We start from the raw sequence: 17,434 nt of genomic DNA, 5'->3' as shown, positions 1-17,434 counted from the left end.
CCCCAAATTATTCCACTTCACATCATGAAATCACAGAATCCAATGTGGCACCAATTTTCTTGAGGATTCAACTGTAAAATATGTTTATTATTTTTAACACTTATTTGCATAATAATAATTTTTTCTGAGATAAGGTCTTGTTCTGTCGCTCAGGCTGGATGGAGTATAGGCAAGATCAGGGCTTACTGCAGCCTCAACCTCCCAGGCTCAAGGGATCCTCCCACCTCAGCTTCCAGAGTAGCTGGGTGACGGGCGCACACCACCACGCCTGGTTAATTTTTTGTTTTTTAGTAGAGACAAGGTCTCACTATATTACCCAGGCTCAAAGTATGTTTAGTAAATATACAATATCTTCAAGAAGATTCTAAACTGGGATCCATTCTGAAAATAGTACAAAGTCAAGAAGGCAATCTGAAATAAGTCCCAATGAGGAAGGCTTTGACGTTTACTAGGTAGGGAAAATGCAGCACAGAGAATGAAATGTTTCTGAGAGTACCACTGCAGACAAGATGAATCTGGGTATGACTATTTTCTTGGGGACTCACATTTCCTTGACAAAAGTCGCTTCAGGGTTAGGAAAGATGTTGCCTTCATTCCTGCCCAGAGCACTGCCTGGGCAATAAAAGTTGATTCGCAAGTAAGTATAATCTCCTTCCACGGACATACTTATATTCTGTTCAAAGGAAAAGCATAAAAAGTAAACAGATTTCTTTCCTAGAGATTAGTAATTATAGCAATGTTAAAATTAAGTTAGGAGTTAAAAGTTGACTGCTCTTAACCTTAATCTAAATCTAATCAACTTACACATATCTTTTTTTTTTTTTGGAGACGGAGTCTCGCTCTGTCGCCCAGGCTGGAGTGCAGTGGCCGGATCTCAGCTCACTGCAAGCTCCGCCTCCCGGGTTTACGCCATTCTCCTGCCTCAGCCTCCGGAGTAGCTGGGACTACAGGCGCCCGCCACCTCGCCGGCTAGTTTTTGTATTTTTTTTTTAGTAGAGACGGGGTTTCACCGTGTTAGCCAGGATGGTCTCGATCTCCTGACCTCGTGATCCGCCCGTCTCGGCCTCCCAAAGTGCTGGGATTACAGGCTTGAGCCACACATATCTTTTTAATAACGAAGTATCTTTTCCCCCCAAAAATCTCTGAATTCTCAAAGTACCTTGTACCATGAATACAATAACAAGCTAAACAATGCTTAAATGAAGTTGAAAAAAAGATAGGCAAATTATGTTTCCAGACTAGTTTAGCTTTCCACTAAGTGAAAAAAACTGGAAGAGGAAGGAGAATGAAGGACAAGAGGGATGTCAGTAAAGTGAACAGAGTCTGAAGGAGTGGGAGACATGATGAATGCAGATTATTTATGGCAAATACAACTACTATTTTAAGAAACAGTTTGGATGAAACCTGATGCATTGAATGTTAGTACCTTGATTGTGGCAATGTGAAAAGGTGTTGCAATGCCAAACACGGGCATTATTACAGTCTCATATTTCTTATCGATGTAGATCTTCATTTCCCGAATATGTGGTTCCTTAGGCATCAGAGATGGGTTTTTATAGGACACATTAGATTTGCGAGCTCTGGAGTGGGATAAAAAACAACTGAGAAATTTCTGCAGTCACACAGAACCCTCAGATAATCTCACTGCTCAATGAAAACTCTCACTTCTGAATCTGCTGTTCTCCCTTTTGTTCAGTCAGTCGTCTCTTTGCCTCTTCATTGAGTTGAGCTGCTAGTTCTTTTTGATGTGCTCTTCGCTTCTCTTCTGCAGTCATTTCATTCTGGTGAATGGAAAATCCAATTTATCACAACATGTGAGCCATATGATAGGTGAGATCAACGTAATTCAAAACAGTAAACTTACTCTTGTTCTTTCTGTAAGTAATGCTGCCCGAGAACCTCTTCCCAAAAGGTCCTCTGCCTCATCTTTCTCCTCCTCCTCTTCTTCCTCATCTTCATTCTATGGAAAAAGTCATAATCAAAAAATGAAATTTTAATGATTTTAGCCAATATTATTTAACTTCTTTATATCCTAAACTTCCTATACTACTTATCTATCTTCTTCCTACCTTTAGGAAAATCCCCACATTCTTCACTTTCTTCTTCACAGAAGTGAGAACAGTAGCTGGGCCATCCTAGAATTAAAAGGAGAATGAAGACACGTAATTTAAAAGAGGCAATTTCATTTTCTAACCTAGTAAATGGCTGGGCAATGCTTTGAATCTTTTGGACACTAAAATGTTTGACAATGGAATAAATACAGTTTTTATCCTTCTAACTTCTAACGTCTTGTCAGGAGCTACAATTTGTTTTTTCTTTTTTTTTTTTGAGCTGAGTTTCACTCTTGTCAACCAGGCTGGAGTGCAGTGGCGTGATCTCACCTCACTGCAACCTGCACCTCCCGGGTTCAAGCAATTCTCCTGCCTCAGCCTCCTGAGTAGCTGGAATTACAGACGCGTACCACCATGCCTGGCTAATTTTTGTATTTTTAGTAGAGCTGGGGATTCACCATGTTGGTCAGGCTGGTCTCAAACTCCTGACCTCAGGTGATCCACCTACCTCGCCTCTGGAAGTGCTGGGATTACATGTGTGAGCCACTGCACCTGGCCAGAAGCTATCATTTGGGAGGCAACATTGGGTAATCGTTAATACAGGTTTGATTTGAAGGCTGGCTCAGTTGCTTTCTAGCTCAGTGACATTTGGCAAGTTATTTACTTAAACTTGTCTGTGCCTTCAATTTATTAAGTAAATGGAGGTAATAAGAGTATCTACTTCACAAGGTACTATTTCAATGAATTAATGTAAACTGCTTAACTTACAATAAAAACACTGAACTACCTGTGCTCATTATTATTAAAAATCAGTTCCTGCTGAGGGAAAGAAGTCAGTCACAAAAGACCACACAGGGTATGACTGAATTCATATCAACTGCCCAGATATTTAGCAAATCCTTAGAGAGAACGTAGTTTAGTCACTGCCTAGGCCTGAAGAACCAGTAGGGGAAGGGAAGGAGGACAGGGAGTGACTGCTAATAGATTCAGGGTTTTTCCTAAGGTGATGAAAATATTTTCAAATTAGATTGTAGTGATGGTTACACAAATGTGAATATACAAAAAATCACTAAATTGTACATATTAAGTCAGTGAATTGTACAGTATGTGAATTGTAGCTCAATAAAGCTGTTTTTAAAAAGAAAAAAATTATCAGTTTCATTATTAGTATTAGTTCTTGATATTATCATTATCAAGGTTCAAGCCACAATATGACAATATGATTTAATGGTTTAAATCATTCCCTGTACCTGGGCTACAGTCTCTATTCCTAGCTGCATTAGGTTAGGCTGTCACATGGATTATTCCCCTTAGCTAGCATTTAACAAAGCAAGAAAAAAACCACAGAGTCCACAAACGTGCCTCAAAAGTTAACTCATGAAGACTCCAAAGTTTAGAGACAATACACACCTCATCCACAAGCACTGTGTCACCAATAAACAGGGCATAGGTTTTCTCTTCTGGCTTTTTCCCCTCCTTGTTAGTCAGGTCTGAGAATCCTAAATTGATGCTGAAAACCATTCCTAAAACAGCAAAACAAGGATCGGTCTGTGGCTGTGACAATGTGGAGAGGTGTAAGACATATGCCTAAAAGAAGATAAAGCTAAAGGAAATAACTCACAAAAGTATTTTCCTATTGTATGTGAAACTTACCTTTCTTCAGTTTGTATTGATTTTTACTATTGATTACTAGGGAGCCTTCACGGAATTCAATTCCCATCCCAAATCTGAAAAGAAACAGATAAAAATCAGCAAAAGGCTAAAGATCTCTAACATGGATCAAGTATAATATGTTCATTTCAACTTTCACAGTAAGACAGGCAAACATGTTTGAAATGATTTACCCCTGCTGACCGCTCAGCTAGAAAAAAGGATTCAAAGACAGTCTTTGGCCTCTAAATATGCTGTATAATCCCATAGTGAAAAATAATTTCCTAATTGATTATATCAAGCCTTTTAAATTTTAGCGTATTTGCCCACATTTAAACTTTAACCTTCTACCATAAAATCAAGTCAGTAGTATTCCTGTAAACAACATAGAAACTATTAAGGGCTTTATTACTAAGACAGTAATAACCAGATTAAAAGGGGCAATTTAACCAGATTCATAAGACTTGGTATATAGGTATATATTTCCTCTTCTCCATGAGAGAAGTCTAGAAACTATATACCACAGACTAGTTTTCATCTAAAGAGAGTGCCTACATAAAGCTTTGTTTCCAAATATGTCCTTTGTTCCGTAACACATTATTAGATATTTCTAGGTGTTCAGTGATAAAATACATTTGAGAAATATACTGGATTTGAAGGGGTGTCCTGCCCCTCCACACCTGTGGGCGTTTCTCGTTAGGTGGAACGAGAGACTTGAGAAAAGAAATGAGACACAGAGACAAAGTATAGAGAAAGAAACAGTGGGCCCAGGGGACCGGCGCTCAGCATACAGAGGACCCACGCCGGCACCGGTCTCTGAGTTCCCTCAGTATTTATTGATAATTATCTTTACCATCTTAAAGAAAAGGAAGTGATCGAGACCATCCTGGCTAACACGGTGAAACCCCGTCTCTACTAAAAAATACAAAAAACTAGCCGGGCGAGGTAGCGGGCGCCTGTAGTCCCAGCTATTCGGGAGGCTGAGGCAGGAGAATGGCGTAAACCCCGGAGGCGGAGTTTGCAGTGAGCTGAGATCCGGCCACTGCACTCCAGCCCGGGTGACAGAGCGAGACTCCGTCTCAAAAAAAAAAAAAAAAAAAAAAAAAAAAAAAGAAAAGGAAGTGGCAGGATAATAGAATCATTATAGGGAGAAAGTCAGCAGTAAGACATATGAATAAAGTTCTCTGTGACATGAATAAGTTTAAGCAAAAGTGCTGTGCCTTGATATGCATATGTAAACATCTCCATAAAGCTTTTTAGTGCATAAAGAGCAGCATTGCACTAGCAAGTCCCGCCTTTCGCCCTAAGGCGGTTTTCTCCTTTCTCAGTAAACAGAACATACAATCGGGTTTTATATTGAGATGTTCCATTGCTCAGTGATGGGCAGGAGACAGATGCTTTTCTCTATCTCAGCTGCCAAGAGGCCTTCTTTCCTCTTGTACTAGTCCTCCTCAGCACAGACCCTTCACGGGTGTAAGGCTGGGGGGCGATCGGGTCTTTCCCTTCCCAAGAGGCCATATTTCAGACTATCATATGGGGAGAAACCTTGGACAATACCTAGCTTTCCTAGGCAGAGGTCCCTGCGACCTTTGGCAGTGTGCGTGTCCCTGGATACTTGAGATTAAGAGAATGGTGATGACTTTTAACCAGCAAGCTGCCTTCAGGCACTTGTTTAACAAAGCACACCCTGCACAGCCCAAAATCCTTTAAACCTTGAGTCACCACAGCACGTCTCTTGCAAGGACAAGGTTGGGGGTAGGGTTACAGATTAACAGCATCTCAAATACAGAACAAAATGGAGTCTCTTATGTCTACTTCTTTCTATATAGACACAGTAACAGGCTGATCTCTCTTTCTTTTCCCCACAGGATTGAATAAACAAACTCCCCACCAACCCAAAAACAATAATAATTAAAAAAAAAACAGCCAGGCACAGTGGCTCACATCTGTAATCCCAACAATTTGGGAGATCAAGGTGGGAGGACTGCTTGAGCCCAGGAGTTTAAGACCAGCCTGGGCAACATAGCAAGACCTTGTTTCTACAAAAAATATAAAAACGAGTTGGGTGTGGTGGCATGTGCGTTGGTCCCAGTTATTGAGGATGCAGAGATGGGAGGATTGCTGGAGCCCAGAAGATCTAGATGCAGTGAGGCATGACTGCGTCACAGCACTCCAGCCTGGACAAAGTGAGACCCTGTCTCTAAATAAAATATTAGGGTATCTCAGAGTACGTAAGTTGCAAATGTGCATAGAGAGAGGAAATACAGTATGTATTAATATTGCCTAACATCTGTAATTAGATCCTGGAACACCTGTGGGCTGGAACACCACACTGGTCTAGAAAAATCTCTCTTATACACTTGGGAGAACTTAAATCTGTCTCACTTTCTCCGATAACATCATGTGCCTGGCACATAGTATAGTCTGCTAGTCCATAAATGTTGGCTGAATCAATCAATTAGCCTAAAGAAATCAGACTGACCATTGACAGTGTAACTGAAAACTGACTCAAGAATGACAATACACATCATGGCATACCCTAGGTTTTTGGTAATTTTGTTCAGCAGCTCTGGCTTCTGCTTTTTAACCACGTCCATGACAGCGTTATATACGTCACATATCTTCACACCTAATAATAAGACAGAAAGGAGATATTAAAGTATCTTTTAGAAAAAACACTAACATTTTGAAATCAAAATTTACGTCCCCTAAAGCAGTGTTTCTCAAAGTGTGAACTAAACAGTCCACTCACTCTTTTTTTTTTTTTTTTTTTATTTGAGACAGGGTCTCACTCTGTCACCCAGGCTGGAGTGCAGTGGCATGAGTACGGCTCACTGAAGCCCTGACCTCCCAGACTCAATGATCCTCCCACCTCAGCATCCCAAGTAACTGGGACTACAAGCACATGCCACTATGCCCAGCTAATTACTTTTTGTAGAGACATGGTCTGCCATGTTGCCCAGGCTGGTCTCAAACTGGGCTCAAGCAATCCTCCCACCTTGGCCTCCCAAAGTGCAGGAATTATAGGTGTGAATCACTCCACTTGGCCCCCTTCTTTTTTTTTTGAGACAGAGTCTTGCTCTGTTGCCCAGGCTAGAGTGGAGTGCAGTGGCGCGATCTTGCTTCACTGCAAGCTCCGCCTCCCGGGTTCATGCCGTTCTCCTGCCTCAGCCTCCCCAGTAGCTGGGACTACAGGCGCCCACCACCACGCCTGGCTATTTTTTTTTGTATTTTTAGTAGAGATGGGTTTCATCGTGTTAGCCAGGATGGTTCTGACCTCGTGATCCACCTGCCTTGGCTTCCCAAAGTGCTGGGATTATAGGCTTGAGCCACCGCACAAGGCCCCAGCCCCATTCTTAATCATACTATTTGAGAATCGCTGATCCAGGAGGACACTGGAACACCAGTTGGTCTTAATATTAAGAGTTGATAAACGGTATCAGATTAAAGTTATTATACATTTTCAAAAACAGATCCTTGTGGTGAGCCTGTTCTATTTATCACTAAATGGGTGAATTACTGTTATGAGGGCTGTGGCCTTAATTTTTCAGGATCTAGACTATGAATGGGTATGTCAAGCTAAAAAGTAGTCTAGATATGGTGGCCTCAGAGGGATCTTTATCTTCACTAAACTATCTATGGCTATGATTTCCAACAGGACTTCTTAAGACCGACTTAGAGATAATGTGGAAGAATGGTGTCTGGAAGCTCAGTACTCTTCGTATTGTTTTGATGTAGGATTAACATTATATATCCTGTTGGTAGAGACACTAGTTCTCAGAACTTTCTATAACTAAGGAATAGTAATAAGGCCAAGGTATTTTGTGAAGATCTGGACATAGAGGGCCTAACAAGTCAGAGAGGTTTCTATAAACATCAATGTAAACCACAATGATCACTCATGCCTCAAAGAAATGCAGATTCAAGACCTACATGCTAGGATGATTAAACATTTGTAAATCTTATTCTGTTTTTAATATGACAGCCTCAGAGACATAAACATAACACTAATGACATTTCTTTTTTGAGACAAGGTCTCAACTCTATTGCCCAGGCTGAAGTGCAGTGGCGCAAACATGGCTCACTGCCGAGGTATAGTCACAACTCACCGCAGCCTTGACCACTCAGGCTCAAGTGATCCTATCCAACCTCAGTCTCCTGAGTAGCTGGGACCACAGGTGTGCACCACTATGCCCAACTAATTTTTTCATTTTTAATTTCTTACAGAGATGGGGGCCTCATTGTGTTGCCCAGGATGGTCTCGGACTCCTGGATTCAAGCAATCCTCCTGCCTCAGCCTCCCAATGTTGCGATTACAGGTGTGAGCCACAGCTCCTGGCCAATGACATTTTTGTTACGTAATTTCCAAACCTTCTTTTCTAAGGCATCTCACCATGTCTTAATTCCTTCAGCAGCTCTTCTTGAAGCTGGAGTAAAAAGTTGTAATTTTCTTGAATTTCCTGAGAAGGATCAACCATCAAAGTGCGAACAAGGTTGGAGCAGTAAGACTTGAAGCGAATACCCATGGCACAAGTGATAGCCCCAAAATGCATATGATTCTTGTCACTAGAGACCAACAAAGAAAGAAAACATTTCATTACCAAAACTAGCGAAGTCTTTGGTATCAATGGGACACAGTATCAATAATCATTACTTTTCCCTGCCATATCCTAAAGCTGTGGCTGAATAAGGACCTAAACATTTTTTGTGTTTTGTTTTAAATAAACAAACCAGTTTAATAAAGGCTCTGGAGTAAAAGTCAGTGACCAAAACTTTTAGGATAAAAATTCAGTGAGAAAGTGAGTACTGGATTATAAAAATGCAAAAGATATACTGAATTGTATCCATTATAGTCTAACTGTGGGGTTGTAAGGAGTCACTTATCCACTAGTCCTCTATGAATTGTGAGTTGTAGTCAGTCTTAAATATAGATAACAGAGACTGGAAAGGGTAAGTGTGTGAGGGGGCAGGCGAGGATGAAAAGAAGTGGATTACAAGGTACAAACATAAAGTAAGATAGAAGGAATAAATTCAACGTTTGACAGCAGAGTAGGGTGACTATACTTAACAAAAATGTATTGCACCTACGTGGTGGACACCCAAGATAATGACTTGGTGACACTATACATTATGTACTTGTAGCCAAATTTCAATGTACCCCACAAATTTGTAGATTTTAAAAAAAGACAAAATAGGCTAAAGTCAAAGCGCTACATTATGAAGTCTTCATATACTTACCTCACCACACTGAACTTGAGATTATAGTTGCCACCACTCTGAATGATAGGAGGGTAACACATTTCCACAGTAGAAGGGTCTGCCCCAGCAAGGTATTTTTTCTCTTCAATGGCCTTTTCCACAGACTCAGCCAGTTTGCTGTGTCGAACTTTCTGTAAGAGCATCCAGAAATAAAGTAACACTTACTAGAGGGTAGCAAAGCGGGGTATGTGGACACTATGAAGACAAAATATATCCTTGTATAAGGATGATATAAAAAAGGTCTTATGAAATGGTTTATGCACCAGGCAATATATTGGTATGCGGGCAAAACACATTTTGGAGAACAATATGTAGGACCTACAGCTATTCCTAGGATTCTCAAGTAAAATAATGGGTTACCTCAAGAAAACATAATGCAGGCTTACCATTATTTTGAAAGAGAGATGACATAATTACCACCAACTTAAGTGTCAGTCTTAATTTCAAAGGAAGTGAAAGAACACACCAACAGATTTGCATGATAGACTTATTACTGCTTCATTAAAACACTAAAAAGACCCTCTCATCTCCATTTACCTCATCTGCATCAACTATTTCCATGACTCTTTCCTTGAAGAATTTGTTGAAGACTTCAGAAGTGATGCTGGCTGCTTTCTTCATTAGGTTGAGCTCCCCATCCTCCTTTACAGCAATGGTATATGCCACAACTGCACTGATATCTATCTGCAGTCAAAGTGACAAGAGTTTCTAATATGCAAATATAGAATTACAAAATAAATGCATCTCTCCAATTTGAATATTATCAGTGATATTTCTGTTACTTAGCAAACTATTTATCACTGGTTTGCAGAATATTTAAATATTCTCTTCTTGAACTGAATTAAACATTTGAAATAGCTCTTTGCCAGGTCACTGTGTGTATTACAAGAGGTGTTAAACTAATGTACTACTTAAAATGTAAACTGCCCTCTCTAGATGTTTTTGTAAAGGTAGATGGAAGAAAGGCAGGGAAAAGAAATTTTGTTTCCAACTCTAAAGTGGCTGGACTATCTCCTGAAAGTCCCATCTACTGGCTGAAAAGTAAAACTGGCACACTGCTCAAAGGGTATAAAATGTGAACAAACATAGAAGTTTCCCAAAACAAACGTCCTGCACTATCTGTTATGGAAGCCCATCACATTTCTGTCTTCTCAACTCTTGATTTGCTACTTTCCAGTAGTATCTTACTTTGTCAAAGCCTTCTTTGTTGAGGCAGTCATTCCAGCTCTTCATGAACTCTCCAGGGAATTTGTCTTTGCTGAACACTCCAATCTTCTTTCCATTCTTGCTTTCTTTAATGGCTTCAATCATTTTGTCAAAGCTACTCTTATTACTTTCATTCTGTCAGTGTCACAGGGAAGAAAAGGGGTCTGTTAATTAGACACGTATGTTTTACCAGTAACAGGTAGAGGAATATTCTAAACTACGGAAAAAATAAATTCTCCTCCCATCCCCACCTACTTCTTATTTTTAAAGAGACAAGGTCTTGCTCTACTACCCAGGGCAGAGCACAGTGGTGTGATCACAGCTCACTGCAACCTCAAACTCCCAGGTTGAAGCAGTCCTCCTGCCTCAGCCTCCCAAGTAGCTGGGACTACAGGTTCATGCCACCATGCCTGGATAAATTTTTTTTCTGAGACAGACTCTCGCCCTGTTGCCAGGCTGGAGTGCAATGGCGCAGTCTACGCTCACTGAAACCTCAGCCTCCTGGATTCAAGTGACTCTCATGCCTCAGCCTCCCAAGTAGCTGGGATTACAGGTGTATGATAACATGCCCGGCTAACTTTTTATATTTTTAGTAGAGATGGGGCTTTGTTATCTTGCCCAGGCTGTCTTGAACTCCTGACCTCAAGTGATCCACTGCACCCAGCCTTCCTGAATAATTTTTGTGTTTTTTGTAGAGATGGGGTTTTGTCATGTTGCCCAGGCTCACCTGGAACTCCTGCGCTCAAGTGATCTGCTCGCTTTGGCCTCTCAAAGTATTGGGATTACCATGAGCCACCATGCCTGGCCCACCTGTAAGATGCCTTCCCATCTTTTTTTTTTTTCTTTTTGGGAGACGGCGTCTCGCTCTGTTGCCCAGGCTGGAGTGCAGTGGCGCGAACTGTGCTCGCTGCAAGCTCCGCCTCCTGGGTTCACACCATTCTCCCACCTCAGCCTCCAGAGCAGCTGGGACTACAGGCGCCTGCCACCACGCCCGGCTACTTTTTTTTTATTTTTAGTAGAGACGGGGTTTTACTGCATTAGTCAGGATGGTCTCGATCTCCTGACCTCGTAATCCGCCCACCTCGGCCTCCCAAAGTGCTAGAATTACAGGCGTGAGCCACCGCACCTGGCTGATGCCTTCCCATCTTTAAGGAAGATTGTAATACACCAAAAGTGAGCAAAACATTTCTTTAAATATTTTTATATACTCAGGTGAAAGTGCTGCCATAAGTTGACCAGACTATTCCTTTTTTTAAGAGAAGGGGTCTCACATTGCCCAGGCTGGTCTCAAACACCTGGGCTCACTCAAGCAATCCTCCCATCTCAGACTCCTGAGTAGCTGGGACTACAGGTGTGTGCCACCATGCCTGATACAACTATTCTTTTTCTTCAGGAAGTTAAGAAACTCAAACACATAAGTGAACAATATTCTGAGAAAACATCCTATGTTAGGTGGGCAGTATGACAAAAAAAAATCACGTTTGATAAAAACTGGAAATGATTTATATCTAAGTTTCCTTAAGAATATTTAAGGTTTTTTGCTCTAATTAAGGCACACAGAGGAAAACAAACTAAGTGTCCTCAAGAATGGAGACATAAAGTCAGTGTTCACCAGAATTTCACAGCCCATTTGTTTTGCTGCAGTACTGATAGGATTACTGAATTCTTTTCTTCCTAACAATGAAGATGTGACAGAACTTTGTAATTACAACAACAGCCACCTATAATTTCCCCTGCACATTCTTTCAAACTCCTATAAGGCATTTCCGTTCATCCCTTTTGAAGATTCTTCGACATTTATAACACATTATTAATCCCGACCTTTTCTCGTATTAGCAGTGTGATGGCAGGGGCTCCATTAGCATTCTCATTGCCCTTAGTGTTGGCAATCTGTTTCAAGAACTCCACTTTTTTCTTGCTGGCCATAAAGATGATTTTGTCATCACAAAAGACCATGATAGTATCAGTTAGTTCGTAACCAAAGAGCCATGTCTATGGAAAAAGACAACAGTGACAACAGCATTTACAGATAGAAAAATTAATGCACTCATACAGATATATAGAAATACTTATATACAAAAATAACATGTCTGAGATTAACTCCAAGGTAATCAGGCTGGGGAGTCTGCAGTGGACACAAATTAAGCAAGACTGGCCAAGAGCTGACAATTTATCAGAACAGGACAATGGGGTTCAATGTATTATTTTTCTCTACATTTATATGCTTGAACTATCTATAATTAAAACCATCAAATCAGTTGAACAATTTGTGTTTACAGGAACTATATCAATATTTAGCAAAATAGAAATGGTTAAAACAAGGGACAGAGTGATACAGAACCGTTTGTTACTACCTCCTCAATTACCAGTTGCCTACCAATTATTCATTTCTCCTTCTCAAAGAACTGACATTTTTAACTGGGGATACTGTCCAGCATGAAAACTCTTATTTCCCATCCTTCCTTTCAGGTAAGTATGGTCATTAAGATCAAATTTTGGCCAATAAATGGAAGTACTGTGTGCAGCTTCAGCAAAGTCTTCTTAAAAGAAAAGGTGGCCTCCCATTTTCTTCCCTGTCTCTATCTTTTTGCTTGGAATGTAGATGAAACACCTGGAGTTCTAGAAGCCATTCTGTACCATGTGCAAGAGGGCTATGTTCTTTGGGTGGCAGAACAGAGAACTGGAAAAAGCCTGGGTCCCTGAAGACTGTACATAAGGAAAAGAATATTTTGTTTAACTCGCTGTTACTTCGGTTTTTGTGTTATAGCAGCTAAATCCATATTAATTGATACTAATACTTCTTTTTCCTTATGTCCTAAACCACTGCTAAATCCAATTGAACTTTATGTGATGGTGAAAATACCATTTATTTGCTCTGTCCAATATGGTAGCCACTACCGAATACCAGAAACAGCTGATGAAGACTTGAGAAATTGAAATTTTTTAAAATAAGAGACAGGGTCTCACTGAGTTGCCCAGGCTGGAGTGCAATGGTACAATCTTGGCTTACTGCAACCTCTATCTCCTGGGCTCTTGCCATCCCCCGATCTCAGACTCCTGAGTAGCTGGGACTATAGGTGCGCGCACCCCCATACCTGGTTAATTTTTTTGTATTTCTTGTAAAGACAAGGTTTTGCCATGTTGCCCAGGCTGGTCTTGAACTCCTGGGCTCAAGTAATCCACCTACCTCGGCCTCCCAAAGTGCTGGAATCACAGGCATGATCCACCGCACCCAGCCAGGAATTTAATTTTTAATGTGGCTACCATACTGAACAGTGAAGTACATAATCCAACAACTCTAAGGGCTAAAAATTGCTGTAAATCTCTCACCTGTAAGGCAGTTGATTTGGCATAAACAATTTCTTCATCAACACCCACGGATACAACAATGGCATCAACGTTGGCATACTCATCTTCTCCTTTCTGAAAAGAGTGGGTAATTGTCACTTAATTTTCACACTAGCAAAACAGGAATACAGACTTCAATATTTACCTAGGATATGCATAATCTTTTCCTGATAGAAATGTCAAGTTTAAGGTACATGCCTGCTTGGCAGTCTTACAGCTATTTTATTTTTTGTTTTTACAGTACTTATTAATTGTTGATAAATAACAAGAGAAATTATTCCTTAGTCCCCAGATCTATGCTTCATAGTTCAGGAATACAGATCAGTGACAAATGTCCTATGTAATTTAAAGACATATTTTATTTTTTTAAATTTTATTATTTATTTATTTTTGAGATGGAGTTTCACTCTTGTTGCCCAGGCTGGAGTGCAATGGTGCAATCTCGGCTCACCGCAACCTCCGCCTCCTGGGTTCAAGCAATTCTCCTGCCTCAGCCTCCCCAGTAGCTGGGATTACAGGTGCCCGCCAACACGCCAGGCTAATTTTTTGTATTTTTAGTAGAGACAGGATTTTATTACGTTGGCCAGGCTGGTCCTGAACTCCCGACTTCAGGTGATCCACACGCTTTGGCCTCCCAAAGTGCTGGAATTACAGGCATAAGCCACTGTGCCTGGCCCAAAGTAATTTTTTATATTCTAAAATCATCTTGCACTCTCAGACACAGGCCACCTTCATCTCAGAATCTTTCAAGGAGTTATAATTTATGCAGAAATCTATATATGCCTTCTTTTTTGGTTCAGTCACAGCAGTCTTAATAAAGAGATGTAACCCCGTGGTAAAATGAACACTTCAACAACATGAAATCACAGATGCCTGGCCAGAAGGCCACATATCTGAGGTTTCATGACAGCACTGGAAGCCATGGTAGTTTTCATCCTTACAGTTTTTGTCAGCCTCAACACCAATGTTCTTCCTGGCTGATGGAGAAATGGCAGTTCTTTATTTTTTTAAAAAGCTTTAAGATAGAATTCACATAAAATTCTAAAGTATACAATGTAATGATTTTTAGGAGAATTATGCAACCATCACAATTTTGGAACATTTTAATCTCTCCAAAAACAAACGCTGTGTCCTTCAGCACAATCATTCCCCAATTCCCCCACCTCCATCTCAGCCCTAGACAACCACTAATCTGTCTCTATGGATTTGTCTACTCTGGACAATTCATATACATGGAATCAAATAAAATGCGGCCTTTGTGTCTGGCTTCTTTCACTTGTTTTCAAGGTTCATCTGTGTTGTGGCCCGCATCAATACTTCATTCCTTCTACTGCTGAATATTTCATTCTGTAGATATACCACATTTTATCTATCCATTCATCAGTTGCAGGACACTTCCTCAGCCTCCCAAGTAGCTGGGACTACAGGTATGCACCACCATGACCAGCTTTTTTAGTAGAGATATTTTTATGTTTTAGTAGAGACAGGGGTTTCGTCATGTTGGCCAGGCTGGTCTCGAACTCCTGACCTCAAGTGATCTGCCCCCACCTGGCCTCCTGAAGTGCTGGGATTACAGGCACGAGCCACCATGCCCGGCCCTCACTGTAGTTTTGATTTGCATTTCTCTAATGGCTAATGATGTTGAGCATCATTTCATATGTTCACTGACAATTTGTATACATCTTGGAGAAACACCTGTTCAGATCCTCTGCCATTTTGTAGCTGAGTTACTGCTTTATTATTGAGCTGTAAGAGTTTTTATATTCTAGATACAAGTCCTTTATCAGGATCTGCAGACATTTTCTCCTATTCTGTGCATTTTATTTTCACTTTCTTGATGGTATCCTTTGAAGCACCAAAGTTTCTAATTTTGAAGTAGTACAATTTATCTATTTTCTTTTTTATTTCGGAGTCAGAGTCTCACTCCATTCCCCAGGCTGGAGTGCACTTGCACGATCTCGGCTCACTGCAACCTCCGCCTCCTGGGTTCAAGCAATTCTCATGCTTCAGCATCCCAAATAGTTGGGACTCTAGGCAGCTGCCACCATGCCTGGCTAATTTTTGTATTTTTAGTAGAGATGAGGTTTTGCCATGTTGGCCAGGCTGGTCTTGAACTCCTAACTCAGAGTGATCTGCCTGCCTTGGCCTCCCATAATGCTAGAATCACAGGTGTGAGCCACTGTTCCTGGCCTATCTATTTTCTTGTGCTTTTGGTGTCATATCTAAGAAAGTTCTGCCTAATTCAAGGTCACTCAGATTTACTTCATACTTCTTCTACAAGGGTTTCATAGCTTTAGCTGTCACAGTTAGGTCTATGATTTGTTTTCAATTAATTTTTTTGTATGGTCTGTGGACTAACCCAACTTCCTTCTTTTACATTGAATATCTAGTTGTTACACCATCTGTTGAAAAGACTATTCATTTCTCACTGAATTGTCTTGACATCCCTGTCAAAAATAAAATGACCATAAATGTGAGGATTTATTTCTGAATTTTCAGGTTTATTCCACTCTTCTATATGCCTATCCTTATGCCAGTACCATGATGTTTTGATTACTATAGCTTTGTAGTAAGTTTTGACATCAAGACGTGTGAGTTCTCCAACCATCTGATACTCTTCAATAGCTCTATAAAGCCAAAAGACTGGTCATTCTGGGTTATAATTCTGACTTCCCCTATAAGGTCAAGATAAATGCATACATAAGACTCTTCCACATTTTTGGGCTTCTGCTTGTCAATAAGGATATATGACAGCAACTGAGTGTTCTGTTGTATTTCTCTACCACGACAAAATATATTATGCAAAGAAGTCACTACCCAGAAATTATATGCCTTTCCCCATTGACTTCAGTAAGAAATGTTTTCCTTCAGCTTGGTAAGAAGTTTTATCACTAGTTTTCACTGATAGTGAAATATTAATTGTAGTTAAAACTGCTACTCCCTTTGTATGAATCAAGGTAGTAGCACCAAACTACTTCTCTATTACCACACACTCAGGAAAAAAGGCCAGTTTCACTTAAGAATGTCCTTGATGAAGTAAAAATGATTACCATTATACAATCTCAACCCTTGCATCTGTCTTTTAATATTCAACGTAAAGAAATAAGAAATATAAATAAAGCACTTCTGTGTGCAGTGAATTTATGATGGTTGGCTCAAGGAAAAGCACTTGGATACGTACTTCAGTAGCAAACTAAACTAGCCATTTGAAGAGTTGGATTAGCCGGGCATGGTAGTAGGTACCTGTAATCCCAGCTACTCGGGAGGCTGAGGAAGAATTTCTTGAACTTGGGAGGCGGAGGTTGCAGGAAGCTGAGATTGCGTTACTGCACTCCAGCCTGGGTGACAGAGTGAGACTCTGTCTCAAAAAAAGAAAAAAAAAAAAGATAAATGAGCAGATTTAACCCAAGAGGTCTAAACCTTACCGAACAGGAATTTCAGAAACAAAAGACATCACTAAGGAAATGCAGGGACTAAAATAATCAAATAATGCACCCTAGGACTGAAGAATGTGAGCTTGAGACTAAAAGGATTTCCCCAAAAGAGACATATCAAAGCACATTGCTGTGCAATTTCAAAACAGAAGGGATGATTCTAAATTTCAGAGAGAAAGGCTATGTATGTATACTGGAAATAGAATCATATCGGCCTTCTCAAAAGTAACACTGAAAGCTCTGAAGCCAAATGGCTTCAAAATTCTGAGCAGAAAATGATTTTCAACACAGAATTTTATACCTACTACATTAACAAAGCCAATAGAGTTCACTTTGGTTAATTATATTATTAACCAAAAATGAGGACAGACTAACACTTTAAAGACATGCAATGACTAAAGACATTTATATTCTATGCATCCTTTTTTTTTTGCATGGGGTTACACTGGAGCTAGTGGTGAGCTTATTTATTTATTCTTCTTTTGA

At 40.3% G+C, this 17,434-nt stretch overlaps 1 protein-coding gene across 1 annotated transcript in view; it reads right to left on the bottom strand.

Annotated features, from left to right (window-relative positions):
* Positions 1 to 17,434, bottom strand: part of SUPT16H (SPT16 homolog, facilitates chromatin remodeling subunit) — a 35,840-nt gene that overhangs the window by 11,477 nt on the left and 6,929 nt on the right. The window contains exons 2-15 of the mRNA XM_033188645.1: positions 13,497 to 13,589; positions 11,988 to 12,158; positions 10,149 to 10,301; positions 9,498 to 9,644; positions 8,940 to 9,091; positions 8,095 to 8,267; positions 6,240 to 6,330; positions 3,705 to 3,778; positions 3,462 to 3,574; positions 2,070 to 2,135; positions 1,865 to 1,960; positions 1,666 to 1,781; positions 1,427 to 1,580; positions 546 to 673 (exon numbers count right to left, since the gene is read on the bottom strand). Of these exons, the coding sequence (XP_033044536.1) occupies positions 546 to 673; positions 1,427 to 1,580; positions 1,666 to 1,781; positions 1,865 to 1,960; positions 2,070 to 2,135; positions 3,462 to 3,574; positions 3,705 to 3,778; positions 6,240 to 6,330; positions 8,095 to 8,267; positions 8,940 to 9,091; positions 9,498 to 9,644; positions 10,149 to 10,301; positions 11,988 to 12,158; positions 13,497 to 13,589 (1,727 nt within the window). The remainder of the gene's footprint in view (positions 1 to 545; positions 674 to 1,426; positions 1,581 to 1,665; positions 1,782 to 1,864; positions 1,961 to 2,069; positions 2,136 to 3,461; positions 3,575 to 3,704; positions 3,779 to 6,239; positions 6,331 to 8,094; positions 8,268 to 8,939; positions 9,092 to 9,497; positions 9,645 to 10,148; positions 10,302 to 11,987; positions 12,159 to 13,496; positions 13,590 to 17,434) is intronic.

The sequence above is a fragment of the Trachypithecus francoisi genome, unplaced genomic scaffold (assembly GCF_009764315.1).
Source record: "Trachypithecus francoisi isolate TF-2019V2 unplaced genomic scaffold, Tfra_2.0 Lachesis_group3, whole genome shotgun sequence".
In the NCBI taxonomy this organism is placed as follows: domain Eukaryota; kingdom Metazoa; phylum Chordata; class Mammalia; order Primates; family Cercopithecidae; genus Trachypithecus; species Trachypithecus francoisi.
Note: the sequence above shows the minus strand (reverse complement) of the source record. Positions and strands in the feature narration are given on the sequence as shown.